At 44.5% G+C, this 17,930-nt stretch overlaps 1 protein-coding gene across 13 annotated transcripts in view; it reads left to right on the top strand.

Annotated features, from left to right (window-relative positions):
- DLG2 (discs large MAGUK scaffold protein 2) overlaps positions 1–17,930 on the top strand; it is a 1,711,631-nt gene that overhangs the window by 868,110 nt on the left and 825,591 nt on the right. For all 13 annotated transcript variants that reach the window (XM_068266685.1, XM_068266688.1, XM_068266686.1 and 10 more), the window contains one exon: positions 16,394–16,558. In XM_068266685.1, coding sequence (XP_068122786.1) covers positions 16,394–16,558 — 165 coding nt within the window. The remainder of the gene's footprint in view (positions 1–16,393; positions 16,559–17,930) is intronic.

A 17,930-nucleotide genomic window follows, 5' to 3' on the forward strand; every position in this document is an offset into this window, starting at 1 on the left:
GTGATAGGGGGTGATTGATGGGTGATTGATGGGTAATTAGTGGGTGTTTAGAGGAGAGAATAGATGTAAACAATGGATTTGGGAGGTGATCTGATGTCGGATCTGCGGGCGATCTATTGGTGTGGGTGGGTGATCAGATTGCCCGCAAGGGGCAGGTTAGGGGCTGATTGTTGGGTGGCAGTGACAGGGGGTGATTGATGGGTGATTGATGGGTGATTGACGGGTGATTGACAGGTTATCAGGGAAGATAGATGCATACAGTACACAGGGAGGGGGGGGGGTCTGGGGGGGGGGGGTCTGGGGAGAATCTGAGGGGTGGGGAGGTGATCAGGAGGGGGCAGGGGGCAGGGGGGGGGGGGATAAAAAAAAAATAGCGTTGACAGATAGTGACAGGGAGTGATTGATGGGTTATTAGGGGGTGATTGGGTGCAAACAGGGGTCTGGGAGGTGGGCAGGGGGGGGTCTGAGGGGTGCTGTGGGCGATCAGTGGGCGGGGGGGGCAGATCAGTGTGTTTGGGTGCAGACTAGGGTGGCTGCAGCCTGCCCTGGTGGTCCCTCGGACACTGGGATCACCAGGGCAGGAGGCAGCCTGTATAATACACTTTGTATACATTACAAAGTGTATTATACACTTTGTAGCGGCGATCGCGGGGTTAACATCCCGCCGGCGCTTCCGTATGGCCGGCGGGATGTTACGGCGGGTGGGCGGAGCCAGTTGCCGGGGGAAGCGCGCGTCATCAATGACGCGATCGCTCCCCCGGCATGCCTAAAGGACGCGCCGCCTGAAGGCGTATTGCGGTCCTTTAGGCGTCCACTTTGCCGCCGCCCATGGGCTGTGGGCGGTCGGCAAGTGGTTAATTACCTGGTTCAAAAGGAATTCCTTCAGGGACCAGCAATCCTAATGACAAATGTTGCTGGCTCCCTTTATGGGCAGGATAAACACAGCAGGGGGCCTTTTCAGGATCTGGCCCTCTAGTCACGACGGAGCCATTCAAACCAACATTGAGAATACATGGAATATATGATTTCAGCTTGTTTAAGGAATACCGTTTATATGAGAGGTATGAAAATTATATCAATTCCGCTGGTCCGGATCTAGTGAATATTTTGATATTAAATTGGTGGCGCAGACATCCCCAGAACCCGAGGTATTCAGCTGCTTCGTGCAAGAACATGTGACCCTAATCCTAATCAAGTTTGATGTCATAAGAAGGAATATTAATCTGTGGTTGTTATCAGGGATGGATCTAGGGGGGGCAAGCGGGTATCTCGCCCCAGGCGCAGTTTGTTGAATTCTTAAAAAGACGGCAAAATTTGGATGGGGAATGGCAGTTTAGGCGCCAAAACCTGACCTTGCCCCAGGCGCATGTTGGTCTAGATCTGTTCCTGGTTGTTATGTGTGTGTGGGAGGCGTGAGCTGAAATATGAAAATGTTATCATTTTGGGGACACAAAAACCCACACAGAAAGTTAACCGCACCCTGTCCAGCCCCTGGGTTGAGCCTGAGACTCCACCCAAAAATGTGGGTCATTCAAAAGAACTCGACAGGGACTTGCCCCCAGTTCTCCCACTTTCCATCCTGACCAGAACCAGCTGAAGGACCAAGGGCTGGTTCTCTGTTTCTCAGTTCTGAAACAAAGGGCGTTCACTTGTTTTCCAAAGCGGACATTTTCACCTGAACTTAAGTATTCCTTTACCTCTTCCCTTTTTATTTTTACACTGCCCTACTATTGTCTCTATAATTGTTGATTTTAATGATTTTCTGTATATATTGATTATTTATATTGCATTTAAAAATAAAAGACTTCTAAAAGTCTTTTATCTTTCGGCTACACCTACTATTCAGCCACACATAGAACGAATCCTAGCTTCCTGAAGATTTGCTACCGAGAAGTGTTGTTATTAGCCAGAATAGAGTGTGTTGGGAACCGTTTTTTATCTGCAGGTCTTAGAGTCAGCCAGTAAGTGGGCTTATCTGTCCCATTTAAACAGAGATGGTGGCAGCCTAATATTTTGTGTTTTATAGTTTGCACGCCTCCGTTTGGTCTGTCTGCAGCCGAATTCCAGCGATTTCCGCACACCGATTGCGTCCGCGAGATTGGGTAATCTGTGTGCTGAAACTGATTGGAAGGAATTGTGCGGTCTGGCCACTAGGAGGCGCATGACAGTGCCTGTACCATTTTGGGGCAATTTTGCTCTAATGGAAGATATAGGAAGAGCGCTAAATGCTCACAAAATCGCTTTGTGCGGCGGTTGCGTTCACGATTTTAAGAATAAATACATTGTATTTATTATTTTCCGGGTCAAAGAGTTCACTTCCTGACTTGCGTCAGGGAGTGAATTAAAAAATCACACTGCAAAGGCACTTTAGAAAAGTGCTTTGAAAAAAACGCAGCGTGCAGGCAAGCGCCAGAAGGTGCTAAAAAAATTGCGCACAAAACGCTTGCGTTTGAGATTTCAATTTTAGATGTGAACAGAGCCTTACTTGCACCCCGGAACATTTTTGTGAATGTGGTAAAAAGCCTTCTTTCAATCACTGAAATGAGCAACAAGAGCTCCCGATCTGTGCAGCCAACAATTCAAACAAAAAGATGGGAGTTTCTGGAAAGTCTGCTCTCCAGCAGTACAAATATGGATATGGAGGTACTTATATTTACACCTCCCAAAGTCCCCCTTTACCTCTCTACCCTGCGTTACATTGTACTCTGCAGACCTGTATACAAAACGTTTTCTGCTAATTGAGCTACCGCCTCACCTGTGTGGAGTAAACCTGTGTGACAGTGAGTCACGAATAAAGAAAAGAAAACGATTGTCAACAAGTAAATTTACAACTGCAATTTGGCTGCATTACAGATCATGAAACATTTCATCAAGTTTCATTATTCCCAGGTCAAATGCAGGAAGTACCTTTGCCAAGTAATGCACTGTGCGTGTTTAGGGTGACATCTACTGGTCATGCAGTAAAATACACCAAGACAATTCTGACAGGAAGTAGGTAGCGGGAATTGAATCTGCACATGGAGGGTCAGGCTGCCATATTTATTTATTTATTTATTTTTAAATGCACATTGGCTTATATTCACTAAGCTTATCTCCTGTCTTTAGTAACATATCTAGAGTTATCACCATGGTGATGAGGCATGTAGTATTCAGGAAGCATTTTACCTCAGGCAAACCTAAAGTTAACTCTTCTGTCACAGTGACCAGATTTTTCTTGGCTCAACCTGGGACTGGAGGGGGATGTTAGTGAGCAAAATGTGCCGCTCCGGAAAAATGGGCGTGTCCATGATATGGTGTGGGTGGAGCGAACTGTAATGTAACTGAGGCAGTGGGCTAGAGTTTCCTTCCAAAACACAGATAGGCAAAGTGACCCTAAAGGTAATTGTCATAGGCAATGTTCCCCAAACACATAAGAAAGCAGTGTTCCCACAATGATGTGGTGAAATTGGAGATTTGCATCATGAATGTCAGTCCATGACATGACTATGTACTCTTTAAAGTGCTGCAGAAGATGTCAGTGCTACGTAAATACATAATAATGATATGGCGGGAGATTAGACTTTGACTATGACTGGGATTAGATTGTGAGCTCCGCCAAGGTGCTGCCTTAGATGCCAGTGCTATATAAATACATAATAACATGGCAGGACATGAGACTATGACTATGGTAGGATTAGATTGTGTGCAAAATCTGCAGAAGCTGCTAATGCTACAGTATTAGCATGCCATTTAATAATCATGAGCCCCCAAAATGCGAAATGCTGCAACAACAATAACCCCGAAGTAGCAAATCCAGTCACTATGACCATCAAATAATAACTGCAGCAACCTCTGACAAATGAAATGCAACTACCGTTACCTCTGACACATGAAATGCAACTACCATTACCTCTGACACATGAAATGCAGCAGAAAACGATTACTCTGACTCCGCAAACAGTAAATGAGGCAAACATTACCTCATAAGGGCCACAGAGTCCCACGGCTGGGACACCTGGCAGCCAAAAGTGGGACAAAACCTGGGACACATTGCAGCCTGGGACAGGGGACCCCGAATCTGGGACGTGTCCCAGGTAAAACAGGACGTCTGGTCAGGGTACTTCTGTCTTTAAGCTAAGGTGAGATCTCTAAAAGTTAACTCTTCAATCCTTAAAATAACTACAGAATTCTAAAGTTAAAGACAGGCTGTTAATTACCTGCATGTGAAAATAGCTACAGAGGAGGAAACTTAAGCACTGAAGTGATAAGATAACTCTCTCACTGTGAAAACTTATCTCTACACCTTAATAAGGCAAGATCGAAGTGTGGAGGTAAGTTTTCTCCTGCCTAATTATCTCCAGCATGATCTACCGTAAGTGAATTGAGGCCATTGTCTGGCTGCCCTGCTAATCCTCTGCCTAATGCTGGGAATACACGTTACCTTTTTTTTTTTTTTTTTACTTTCAACTCAGACTTGGCTGAAGGTTGACTAAAGTCTGACAAGATTAGCTGCATGCTCGTTTCAGGTGTGTTATTCAGACACTACTGATGCCAGAAAGATCAGCAGTGCTGCCAGGCAACTGTTACTGTTTAAAGGATACCCAAAGTGACATGTGACATGATGAGATAGACATCATGGGTATGTACAGTGCCTAGCACACAAATAACTATGTTGTGTTCCCTTTTCTCTTTTTCTGCCTGAAAGAATTACATATCAGGTATGTAAGTGGTTGACTCAGTCCTGACTCAGACAGGAAGTGACTACAGTGTGACCCTCACTGATAAGAAATTCCAACTATAAAACACTTTCCTAGCAGAAAATGGCTCCTGAGAGCAGGAAAGATATAAAAAGGGTCAATAGTTCATAGATTTTAGCTCTGGCATACTTCAATGAATGTGTCATTGAGCAAAAACAATAAAACAGTTAAAACTTAAAAAGTAGATTTAAACATAAAATAAAACCGTGGTATATCTTAAAAAAGTCATTTTCAGGAGAATTTATTTCATTAGTTTATTTTTGCTTTGGGTGTCCTTTAAAGGGAAATGAATATGGCATTTGCCATATCCCTCTCACTACAGTTGTCCTTTAAAGAGGAACTCCAGTGAAAATAATGTAATAAAAAAAGTGCTTCATTTTTACAATAATTATGTATACATGATTTAGTCAGTGTTTGCTCATTGTAAAATCTTTCCTCTCCCAGATTCACATTCTGACATGTTTTACATGGTGACATTGTTACTGTGGGCAGATTATGTAGCTGGTCTGGCTTTAACAGACAGCTGTAAGCAGCTATTTCCTGTCTGAACATTGTTACATTGTGGCAGTTTGCCCAGAGTACCGTACGGTACCAGAGCCTCTTGTGGGAGGGGTTTCAGCACAAAATCAGTCACACAGCGCCCCCTGATGGTCTGTTTGTGAAAATCATTATTTTTCTCATGTAAAAGTGGGTATCAGCTACTGATTGGGATAAAGTTCAATTCTTGGTCGGAGTTTCTCTTTAAAGGGAACATAAACCAAATCAAAGAAAAAAGAGTTTCACTTACCTGGTGCTTCTACCAGCCCCCTGCAGCTGTCCTGTGCCCGCGCCGGTCCTCAACGATCCTATGTTCCCCCGCCCCGGCTTAGTTTTGTTTCTGCTGACTGACAGTTGGCGGGCCACTGTGCCTGCGTGGCGCATCCTTGTTTTCACTCCTGTCGGTGAGAGTGTCCTGCCTCTGTGCACACACAGTACAAGGTTCTCTCTTACTGTGCCTGCACAGGATGCTCTTGCCAGCGAGGGGCACAAATAAGGACACACTCACGACTTTCCTCTACCGATGCTTATCCTAAAACCTCCCTCTACCGATGCCTAATCCTAAATCCTCCCTCTACCTATGCCCAACCGGTGATACCTCCCTATTCCAATACCTAACCCTAATAGCTACCTCTACCGATGCCTAATCCTAAGTCCTCCCTCTACCTATGCCCAACCGGTGATACCTCCCTATTCCAATGCCTAACCACAAGTCCTCCCTCTACCTATGCCTAACTGGTGAGACTTTCCTATTCCCATGCCTAACCCTAAGAGCTAACCAGGGGCGTAGCAATAGGGGGTGCAGAGGTAGCGACCGCATCGGGGCCCTTGGGCCAGAGGGGCCCCAAAAGGCCCTCCCTCAACTACAGTATTAGCTCTCTATTGGTCCTGTGCTGGTAATAATCACTTCTATAGATACTTTGAATAGTGGTAATCATTAGCAAACTGTTCCCCATCCACTCCTTGCACCTCTGACACTGTAGTTGCCATTGGCAGGTTTTGGTGCGCCATATCAATTTTTATTTATAGAGTATTTGGGGGGCACCATTGTAAAACTTGCATCGGGGCCCACAGCTCCTTAGCTACACCACTGGAGCTAACTCTACCGATGCCTAACCCTAAGGCCTCCCTCTACCATGGCCTAAGCCCGAAGACCTCCCTCTACTGCTGCTTAACTCTAAGAAATCCCACTATCCATACATAACACTAAGACCTCCCTCTACCGATGCCTAACCCTAAGACCTCCCTCTACCGATGCCTAACCCTAAGGCCTCCCTTTACCGATGCCTAACCCTAAGACCTACCTCTACCTATGCCTAACGCTAAGACCTCCCTCTACTGCTGCCTAACTCTAAGACCTCCCTCTACCGATGCCTAACCCTAAGACCTCCCTCTACCGATGCCTAACCCTAAGACCTCCCTCTACCGATGCCTAACCCTAAGGCCTCCCTTTACCGATGCCTAACCCTAAGACCTACCTCTACCTATGCCTAACGCTAAGACCTCCCTCTACTGCTGCCTAACTCTAAGAAATCCCACTATCCATACATAACACTAAGACCTCCCTCTACCGATGCCTAACCCTAAGACCTCCCTCTACCGATGCCTAACCCTAAGACCTCCCTCTACCGATGCCTAACCCTAAGACCTACCTCTACCTATGCCTAACGCTAAGACCTCCCTCTACCGCTGCCTAACACTAAGACCTCCCTCTACCGATGCCTAACTCTAAGAAATCCCTCTGTCCATGCATAACCCTAAGACCTCCCTCTACCGATGCCTAACCCTTTTTTTCCCAAGGGCTCCTGCACCCCTTTTTTCCTGTTCTGCTGCCGATAGCTATCGATAGTGTGACGTGTTAAGAACCCATCGATAAACACCCTGTCAGATGCGAAAACTGTCAGAGAAATTGATAGTTTATGGATAGTTTCTCGTCATTCTGCAGCAGAATTAATTTCCGATCGGGGACAAGTGCAATCAGTTTTGTCAGATCATTAATCTAATGAGAGTGGATATGGGCCATGACATGTACTGATCTGTAGCCACAAACCTGGAACAAGCATGTACAGAAGTCCTCATCTGCGTATCTGTGCTGGGTCAGGCATTAAGAACCTATTGGATGCAGAGGCTCAACACAAGAAATCAGACAAGCATTTTTAGCCTCTCCTGGACCTCTTGGCTCTGGCTGCTCACAGTCCACTGGTTCACAGTGCAACGCAGCCTAATTGTTTCTCGGAACTCATCCATCCATACCATCCACCCAATCACGGTAGCGGACATGCATGCTGGCTCACCTCAATCATACTAGCGCTTCTAGTTTATTACTTGCCTTCGAATGTACGTTTTTGGGTTTATATTACCTTTTACTTGTGGAACATCCCAGAGCAAGGGTGTAACTTGAATTGCCTGTAAATATATACAGCCATTAAATTGTAATAAAAAAAGAAAACAACAAAATACACATATACCAAAGAAAACCAAGAAAAAAATGCATCTTTAAAAAAAAAAAAACAATTATTTACATTTTTCTTGATTTTTTTTTCATTGAATTAGTCTTGGGCCATGTTCACAGTGCCTGTTTCGTTCTCTGTGACAGCAGGAATGCAATGGATCGGGACAGCGGCACCGCAGCATTGTGACGGGTACAGTGAACCATACAGCCAATCGCCGCACAGAGCTGCCGCTTCAGAAAGTAAACACTGCACGTCACTGAGTTCAGTGAATATTAATTAGCCATGTGCCCAGCCGCTCTCCACTCCTCCCCAACATGACTGAGCATGTGCAAACAGTCTAACGCGGCTCTGCCGCGTGTAAAGTACTGCATGCAGTACGTTGACTTATGGCGCAGCGTTACAATGTAACGCAACGTCCGCACTGTGAACAGCCCATTGATTTTTCATTGCTGTGCGGTGGGGTGCGTTACAGGCTGCTCTAACGTGCGCCTGTAACGTCCCATTGTGAAACCAGCCTGAAAGTAGAAGAAAAGTAGAATTCTGCCTCAACGTAGAATATTATTCATGTTAAAAAAAAAAAAAAATAAATCACCTTTGCCTTTTTCTATTGAAAAACTGTAAAACGAAATGGATACCACAAATCACAGGCAAGAAATTGCTTCATTCTGATGGTCGTGAACTGCCAATTCATAAATACTGTTTACAAAACTGGTAAATAATTTAGATACAATATCTTCTACAGTATGCATAAATATTTTATGTACATTAATGTTTGGTGTAATAAAACGTGATCTGCAGCAGATGAAATGATCAGATATAAAAGTACAGACTGCCATCTAGTGGACGTAGTTCAAACTGCAGCAAAAATATCCATGACTATAATCTAATGAAAGGTCTTGCTCTAAATAATGTAAAATCAATTCAACGACCGTGCCAATCATCATGGTAGAAAGGCTAACAAAACAAACAACTTGTTTGATCCCACCACATTAGCAAATGTCCCTCAAATTGTAATGATAAGCAGCAGAGCCGGGACAAGGTCCTCCAGCACCCAAGGCTGAGACACCAAAGTGCGCCCCTCCATCCCTCCCACCCCAGTCGTCACACACTGATTGCTATTAGACTAAGAGGTGCCCAAGGGCCCCCAATACCTTAATCTCTAGTTATCTGGCTTGCAGTCACTGCCGTGTATCCCCTTTTCTCAGTTCTCTCTGTTTCAAACACAATAGGGGAATGATAGCTGAGTGAGTTGTGCACCCCCTCCTACACTGCGCCCTGAGGCTGGAGCCTCTCTTGCCTCTGCCCTGGCCCAGCCCTGATAAGCAGTTTGGTTAGCAATGGGCCTGCATACAATGATGAGCAGTTTGGTTAGCAATGGGCCTGCATGTAATGATAAGCAGTTTGGTTAGCAATGGGCTGATGCAGGAACCACCTGACTTGGTATTTTCACAAAATTATAGTGGATTTTCGCAAGATACACATTTTTGCAAAAATTATAACTTTCTTGAAAGTGTGTTTTCTCATATCCATAGACTTTGAATGCAGTGAGAATGTGTTTTCCCTTTCATGTCCCAGGTTCAAATCCCAGCCAGGGCACTATCTGCATTGAGTTTGTATGCTCTCCCAGTGTCTGCGTGGGTTTCCTCTGGGCTCTCTGGTTTCCTCCCAAATTCCAAACACATACAGATAAATTAATTGACTTTACCATAAAATTGGCCCTAGACTATGATACATACACTACACAATACATACATAGACATATGATTATGGTAGGGATTAGATTGGGAGCCCTCTGAGGACAGTCAGTGACAAGACTATATACTCTGTACAGCGCTGTGTAATATGTTGGCGCTATATAAATACTAAATAATAATTTTCACACACATTCTAATGGGTGTGAAAATATGCTTTATCATACTCACATATATTTGCCAGTATTCTCATCCGCGCAAAAATATAACATTTTTGCACAAAACTGTCCATTGTCGCTCATTCCCACCTGAGGAGGATGTGTCCATCTCCTGTCCCCTTTTCTTACTGTAAGAATCATGTCTGCTGGCTTATTTATCTGTAGCTTCCACTTCCCTTTTGAAAAGGTCAATAGTTTATAGCAAGGGTCCCCAAACGTTTTGGGTCGAGGGCCGGGTCAACATACTTCAGACTGCTGGGGGGCCGGAACATATATAAAATAATGTACAAGTCTTTACGGGCCAGACAGGGAAGCATACCCAGGTGACAACCTGCAGTCCAATTGAACAACAGTGTCACCTGATGTGGAATTTGATTGGAAACCAGCAAATTACTGCTTTCTGGCTTCATTCTATATGCAGACCACCAATATTTAAAGATGTAGCTGACTGCATCTATAATACATTTTGTGTGTGGGAGGCCGGTAAAAAAGCCCCAGGGGGCCACATTCGGCCCGCGGGCCTTAGTTTGAGGACCACTGGTTTATAGATTGTGCCTCTGGAACGCTAAAACATGGTCTTTCAGCTGAGACACTAAAAAACATTAAACAAACTTTTTTAGCTTTTAAACACAAAATAAAACTGAGGTTCTCAAAAAGTCACATTTAGGAGTCGGAAAATAGATAACAATGGTTTATCCCATAAGGAATCAAACCAGTTTCCACTTTCATAAATTTGAAATTAATTTACATCCAAACAGTGTAATCAAGCAAAAACATAAGCTTGCACACAAATTTCAATATACATCATTCATAAATGTGAATATGGCCCACATTATTCATTCAAAAACAGAAAACAAAAATCTGAACCGTGTGTTATTTTATAAGTTTCTTTCGGCCTCAAGGTCTATTAATTTGGGGATTTTGTTTCCTGTTACGGACTAGTCCAGTTCATCATCTTTTGCTGGTAAGCCTGTTGGAATGTATTTTATAACAGCTGACTTGTTTACAACATTCAGTTGTAGTTATTGATTTATTGCCAGTTATTTATATAAGGTCACTGAATTTGTATGGCAGATGTTAAGTGTTCGCTATACACCTTAAAACCAACGGTCCAAAAGCCCTGCTCAGTAGAAATCAGATTTTACTTGGCAAAATATGTGGTTATTCGAGCTTAATGTAAAATAGAGGTGACGGTTTGAGGGTCATGGTCCTTAGAAGTTGCAATGTCATGGTTAATGATATCAGGACCCTGCTCATTAGAACTTACTATCTAATGTCATAAGGAATGTGAAGCCCATGCTCATTAGAGTCTACTATTCCATGTCATAAGGTATGAAGACCCTGCTCATTAGAACATACTATCTAATGTCATAAGGTATGAAGATCTTATTCATTAGAGACTACTGTTCCATGTCATAAGGTCGTAAGGTATGAGGCCCTTGTTCATTACGGTCTACTATTCCATGTCATAAGGTATGAAGACCTTGCTCATTAGAACATACTATATAATGTCATCAGGTATGAAGATCCTGCTCATTAGAGTCCGCCATTCCATGTCATGAGGTTTGAGGCCCTTGTTCATTAGAGTATATTCTTTAATGGTAGAATATATGAAGGCTCTGCTCGTAGCAGCTTACATTATAATATGGAGATACGATGGTCCTGCTCAGTGGAACCTACAATCTAATGCTAAAAGGTGTGATAGTCCAGTTCATGGATTTTGAAGTCCAGCATGGGAAGATATGAATGTTCCACTCATTAAAGCTTTGTCACAAACTCAGCTTGGCAGTGAACCCGCTGTGTCTCTGGGAGTCGGTCTGAGCAACCGGCTCCCTCTGCTGCTCCTTATAGGATCCTCATCCTCAAATGGACCGACATTCCTTTAGTCGGGTGCACGCTGCAATGGCCTCTGAAGAAGCTTTATAGAAGCGAAATGGCTGTCAGGCTCTCTTCAGCCCTGATGTCTGTCTGTGGTGATTAAAGGTACACAAATTGCAATCCTAGTGCATCTTTCTCTGCTGTTCAGCAATTGCAAGCTGCAATGGGTCTTTCTTATTTACTGTGGCGGCACCATTAGCCACCAGAGAAGTCAGTTGTGAGTGGCCAATAGGTCACTCTGTTGTTGAGCAGTTATAGGCTGCTGAGACTTGTAGTTCCATTCTGATTGGTCCCTGTCAGAAATAAGTTCTGCCTCTGTTCAGTGTTGCTCATCCATGATAGTGGTTAGTGTTGTGTTACTTGTCGAGTAGTGGATGCTTTAAATGTAAACTGAGTAATGCAGATTTCATACATTGTGTATGGTCCTGTCCAATGGTCAATCAATACTGGAAGTCAGTACTGCACTTCATGAGGGACTCCTTAAATCTACCAATTACTTTGGACCTAAAATTATGCCTACTGGGGATCATAGGAGATATCCCATGTAATAAACATCAATTGTCCTTAATTCGCATACTCCTATACTACGCTAGGAAATTAATAATACTTAACTGGAAACTCTCTGTGCCACCTTCCCTATCCAACTGGAAAAAGTTAATTAATGATGCTTTACCACTATACAAACTCACATATCAATCACGTAACCAGTTTCAAAAATTTGACAAAGTATGGAATAGATGGGTAAAAGCAACAGACTCCATTATCCCGAATCTTAACATCACGGCCACTGGAAAGGACCTTATACAAGCTTAATTATGGTGATACTTATGCTGGAAACGCATCAAATACTAATTCTATAATCAATATACCTCTGATTTATGTAAATCTTTCCTCAGACATATCTCTTCAATAACTATTGAATGTATCTAGATAGTTTTGTCACTGCTCTGATTGATGTCACGGTAATTATAATGCATTTATGTAACCCAGCTGAATTACTAAACCTTCTGAAATGACATGATTTGTTACTTGTTTAAAACATTTAATAAAAATTCTCGTTTAAAAAAAAAAGTGTTGTGTTACTGCTGGCTGTGCTTTTGGATAGTGATTGTGTTACAACCTTTGCTTGACCTCTGATTTACAATTTTTGCCGTCTGCCCTGCCCTGACCCCTATGTCATTTGACTACCCATTCGTCTAACCCCTGGTTTATCAATCTGGCTATCTGCTTCTCTGTGTTTGACCTCTGGCTTGTCCTTGACTTCGAGTTTGCTTTATACAACAAACAAACACAGAACATTTATATCACGCTTTTCTCCTGGCGGACTCAAAGCGCCAGAGCTGCAGCCACTAGGACACGCTCTATAGGCAGTAGCAGTATTAGGGAGTCTTGCCTAAGGTCTCCTACTGAATAGGTGCTGGCTTACTAAACAGGCAGAGCCGAGATTCGAACCCTGGTCTCCTGTGTCAGTGGCAGAGCCCTTAACCATTACACCATCCAGCCACCACCCTGGGTTTGGCTTTATCCCTGGATTGACAGTCATCTGATCCCAGCTTTAGACTTTGGCATTGTTACTGGACTCTGTTGGGTTTCACGCACTGATTTGCTTCCTCAGCATCAGATCTTATACCTTGCACACTAAGTTCTGAGGGCAACCGAAATTGGGTAGATGTGTCCAGTCCAGGGGCTTGGCTGTAGGTGAAGAGCATGGTGGAGATTGGGGTATAGGGTCTGAAGGGAAATGAGTGATTACTTGGAACCTTACAAGCTTACAGTCTAACAGGAAACAGTACATAGTTACATAGTTATTTTGGTTGAAAAAAGACATACGTCTATCGAGTTCAACCAGAGTATGAGGAGACTGCTCACTGGAAGTTTTAGTCTAACATTTATGTGTACGATGGTCTTGTTCATTAGAGCCTAGCTTTTTGCCTTAGAGAGCCATAAACACAACATATTTTAAAATGTAAAAAAAATGTAATTCCGTGAGAGCCATACAATATGTTTCAAACTGGGACAGTGCGCATGTGCAGCAAAGGGGTCACGTCCCTGTTGCCATGGTGATGTGTACACAGTTGATCCTCCGGGCAGTGGAAGTGTCAGACACGTCTTCAGCTTCACTTGGGTTTCAGCAACATCAGCAATTTCCCCGAGAGCCAGACAGGAGAAATACCGACTAACAGTTTGTACAATTAGCTAGCTGACTTGGGGGTTGATTTACTTTGTAGGACGAGATCCCCACACTTTGGCCCAATACGCTGCTTGTCAAGTGACAGGCAGCCTATTGGGCCAATCAAAGTACAGGGATCTCATCCTACAAAGTCACTGGACCTGACAGGGTCCAGAGTGGGACAATTGGAGCAGCTGTTAGTTTTGGGGGGAGCATGCGTGAGTAAGTTAGTAGTGCATGCTACAGCAGTAGTGTGCCTACTCTGAAAATGTTACTTGCGCTGCCACACTAAGCTGCGCTGCTTGAGCAGTGTAGCTTAGTGAAGCAAACCCATAAGCTTCATACACATGGGTTACCGTTGTTGCTGTTGCTAGCACACAGGAGACGTGTGCACAACAGCTCGGCGACAGCTCCGCCTGAGCGAAACCTGTGTACACGTCTCTGCCCAACAGGCAGAGACGCGGCGGTAGCTGGCGTCGAAAGTTTCATCACCCTGCCGGAAGCTCCCTTCTGGCTGTGGGTAGCTGTCGCTAGTCCGCACATACACACGCAGTACGCGTGGCAGACTAGCGACAGTTGCGGAGACAGAAGTTGCCGGTGATTGAACTTTTCAATCGCACGGCAACTGCTGTCTTCGGCAACAGTTCGGGGTGCGCACCTCATACACACGGGGCAACTGTCGCCCAGACATGCGCATGCCACGTGTGTATGGCACAGTTGTGCCCCGTGTGTATGAGCCATAACTGTGAGCCAGATGTAGCCATCGAAAGAGCCACATCTGGCTCCCGAGCCGTAGGTTCCCTACCCCTGGTCTAGCAGTAAATGGTTTGAGGGACCTGTTCATTGGGATTTCTAGTCTAAAGGTGGCCACACACCATACAATTTTTAAATATCTGTTCAATCTAAGAATTGCAATAAATTTTTATGACTGATTGTAACATTTAAAAAATATGACCAATGTACCACACATCTATGTTCAATTTTTCCCCAATTATGATAAAACTGATTGGAAACTCTGAGAAAATTGCTAGGGTGTGTATATTAATAAATGGACAATCTAACACACACCATACAATCGTTAGAGAAATTGAAGAAAAATATCTGGCATTCCAGATAGATAAAAATCGACAAAAACAGGAAATCCGATCAGATTTTTCAGTCGAAAGAAAAAAAAAGTTTTCGATTTTTTTCGGGAGATCCGATCATTTTTATCAAATTATTGTAAAATCGGATCATTTTATTGTATCGTGTGTGGCCACCTTTACACAGATATATGTGAGGGTATTGCTCTTAAGTGGTAAAAAGTATAATACTCCAATGAGTGCCTGTAGGAAATTCACACAAAGAGAATTTACAAACTAAATGCATACTTTAGGACCAGGTCTAGCTACTACCCAAGAGGTGGCTGAACATGGAGTAGCGGCTGCTGCATATAAAAGTGGAGACTACCAATGGAAAAGGGAGGGTGCAGATCTGTTAGATGGAGAGCTGGCAGAAGTTTTGATGTCAACCAATGAGAGCTTGAGGTATTGCAGAAAGTATCCTGGTCCCCCGGGGGGGGGGGGGGGGGGAGGAGGTCTTGGGGTTAGGTACCACCAGGAGGGTCTTAGGGCTAGGTGAGGGGGGATGGAGCTTAACCCTAAGACCCCTCTGGTGGTGCCTAAATCTAAGACCCCCTGGTGGTGCCTAACCCTAACCACCCTCCAGCACAAACAACCTTCCTGACTCCTAATCCTAACCATTAGCTTAGCCCCCCCCCCCCCCCCAAACATCCTTACAAATGTAGAAACGACAACATATTTGATAACGTAAAATTTGTATATGCAAACAAAATAACATGACAAAAAATTATAACAGTGCAAGTTTCAAAACCATAACATATTTCAAAAACTTTAATATCCTAATGTTGAAAACAATATTTATCGGGTGCCCAAATGTCTACTTTTGGCGCCATATTAAGGATATTTGCATTTGCGCCTATGGGGAGCTCTAAACATCCACTAGCTACCCGTGGCCCATTTCCTGCCTCCCTGGACTGACCTTTGCTATTTCTGACTACTCCATTGTCTCATCCCTGGATTATCTGCCCAGCTGACTGATCTTCTGTGTATGATTCTTGGCTTGTTGCTGACGTGGAGTTTGTCTGACCCCTGGATTGACAGCCCTCTGACCCCAGTATTAACTCAGGTTCTCAGGTATTTTATTGGTTTCTTGGGCCTCAGATCCTATATCTTGCACGCTAAGTCCTGGGGGCAACCAAAGTTAGGTAGATGCATTCCCTCTCGCATTCAAGCAGGGGCTTGACTATTGGTGAAGCTCATGGTGGAGATTGGTGTATAGGATCTGGAAGGAAGCTGCTGATTGCCTGGGATCCTTACAGCTGCCCATAACACAATCCCGACCTAAAGACTTTAGACATCAAAGATGGTCATTGAGAATTGTAGGCAGCGTGAAACTGGGCCAATCAAAATCCACAGGAAGTCAATTGGATTTCCAGTGACTGGATACTGACCTAATTGAATCTGTAACTACTGTAAATATATAGGCGTAATCATATTTAAAGGGAACTTGAAGTGAGAGGAGTATGGAGGCTGCCATATGGAATATATCAGTGCTTAATTAAATGCACCATAAGCATGAGGTAATACAGAGCTGATCTTGAGTGAACATCCTTCTTTATTTATTTACATTCTCATTTCTGTTTCTGCAGAAATACCGCTATCAAGATGAGGACACCCCTCCGCACGACCACTCTCTGCCGAGACTCACCCACGACGTCAAAGGTCCCGAACTCGTCCACGTGTCCGAGAAGAACCTATCGCAAATAGAAAATGTCCACGGTTACGTGATGCAATCGCATATATCCCCCCTCAAGGTAGGCCTGAATAGTTCACTTCTTAAAAGTAGCTTTTTTCTGTTTTGTGTGTGATGTACACTGAGGATATTTGTGGCATCTAGAACCAAACGATGTGAACTGAGCTTGCTGTATGTTATCTATACTGTGACCGGTCTGAGCGACGGAAGCAGGGTCGAGGGGCGAGGTGTCAGCCTCTGGGTGAGTAGCCGTGTATGTACATGAGGCTTGTGCGCCCCCCCAAGTGACATCGCCTCTATTGGCCCTGGTAGGATTGCGAGTGGAGCATGCTGGAGAAGTTATACTGGGTGGGGGGCCTGCCTAATACTGGGGATACACTACACAGAGAATTTTATGTGTGCATCAAACCAAGTTAAACCTGACAAATCTGGCTTTGCAAATTTGGCCTAATTGGCTTCTCACGAGACATTGCTCATGCAAATATGCATTTGCTTTCGCATGCCAAATTATGCAGGGTCAAAAGCCCATACTGCAAAGCGGTTGCCCTGCGGGAATTAGTTCATGTTACATTAGCACTACCCAGGAGTTCCTGGGGGTACATCTGGCTATCTATACTGAGGAACCTACATTATACTTTATACTGCGGGTCCATCTGGCTAACTACACTGGAGAGGAACCTACCTAATACTGGGGGCACATCTAGCTCTCTACACTGGATGGGGGGCTACCTAATACTAGGGGTAGATCTGGCTACCTACACTGGGGAGGAACCTACCTAATACTGAGGGCACATATAGGTCTCTACACTGGATGGGGGGCTACCTAATACTAGGGGTAGATCTGGCTACCTACACTGGGGAGGAACCTACCTAATACTGAGGGCACATATAGGTCTCTACACTGGATGGGGGGCTACCTAATACTTGGGGTAGATATGGCTACCTACACTGGGGAGGAACCTGTCTGACACTGGGGATGAATCTGGCTACCTGCACTGGGGAGGAGCCTACCTAATACTGGGGACACATCTAGCTGCCTATACTGGATGGGGGGGCTACCTAATACTGGGGGCACATCTAGCTACCTACAGTATACTGGATGGGGGGCTAACTAATACTGGGGGCACATCTAGCTACCTACAGTATACTGGATGGGGGGCTAACTAATACTGGGGGCACATCTAGCTACCTACATTGGATGGGGGGCTACCTTATACTGGGGGCAGATCTGGCTGCCTACACTGGGGGAGGAACCTGTCTGTCACTGGGGACGCATCTGGCTACCTACACTGGGGAGGAGCCTACCTAATACTGGGGATGCATCTGGCTTGCTACACTGGGGAGGAGCCTACCTAATACTGGGGATGCATCTGGCTACCTACACTGGGGAGGAGCCTACCTAATACTGGGGATGCATCTGGCTACCTACACTG

Source organism: Hyperolius riggenbachi, chromosome 2, assembly GCF_040937935.1.
Source record: "Hyperolius riggenbachi isolate aHypRig1 chromosome 2, aHypRig1.pri, whole genome shotgun sequence".
NCBI lineage: Eukaryota > Metazoa > Chordata > Amphibia > Anura > Hyperoliidae > Hyperolius > Hyperolius riggenbachi.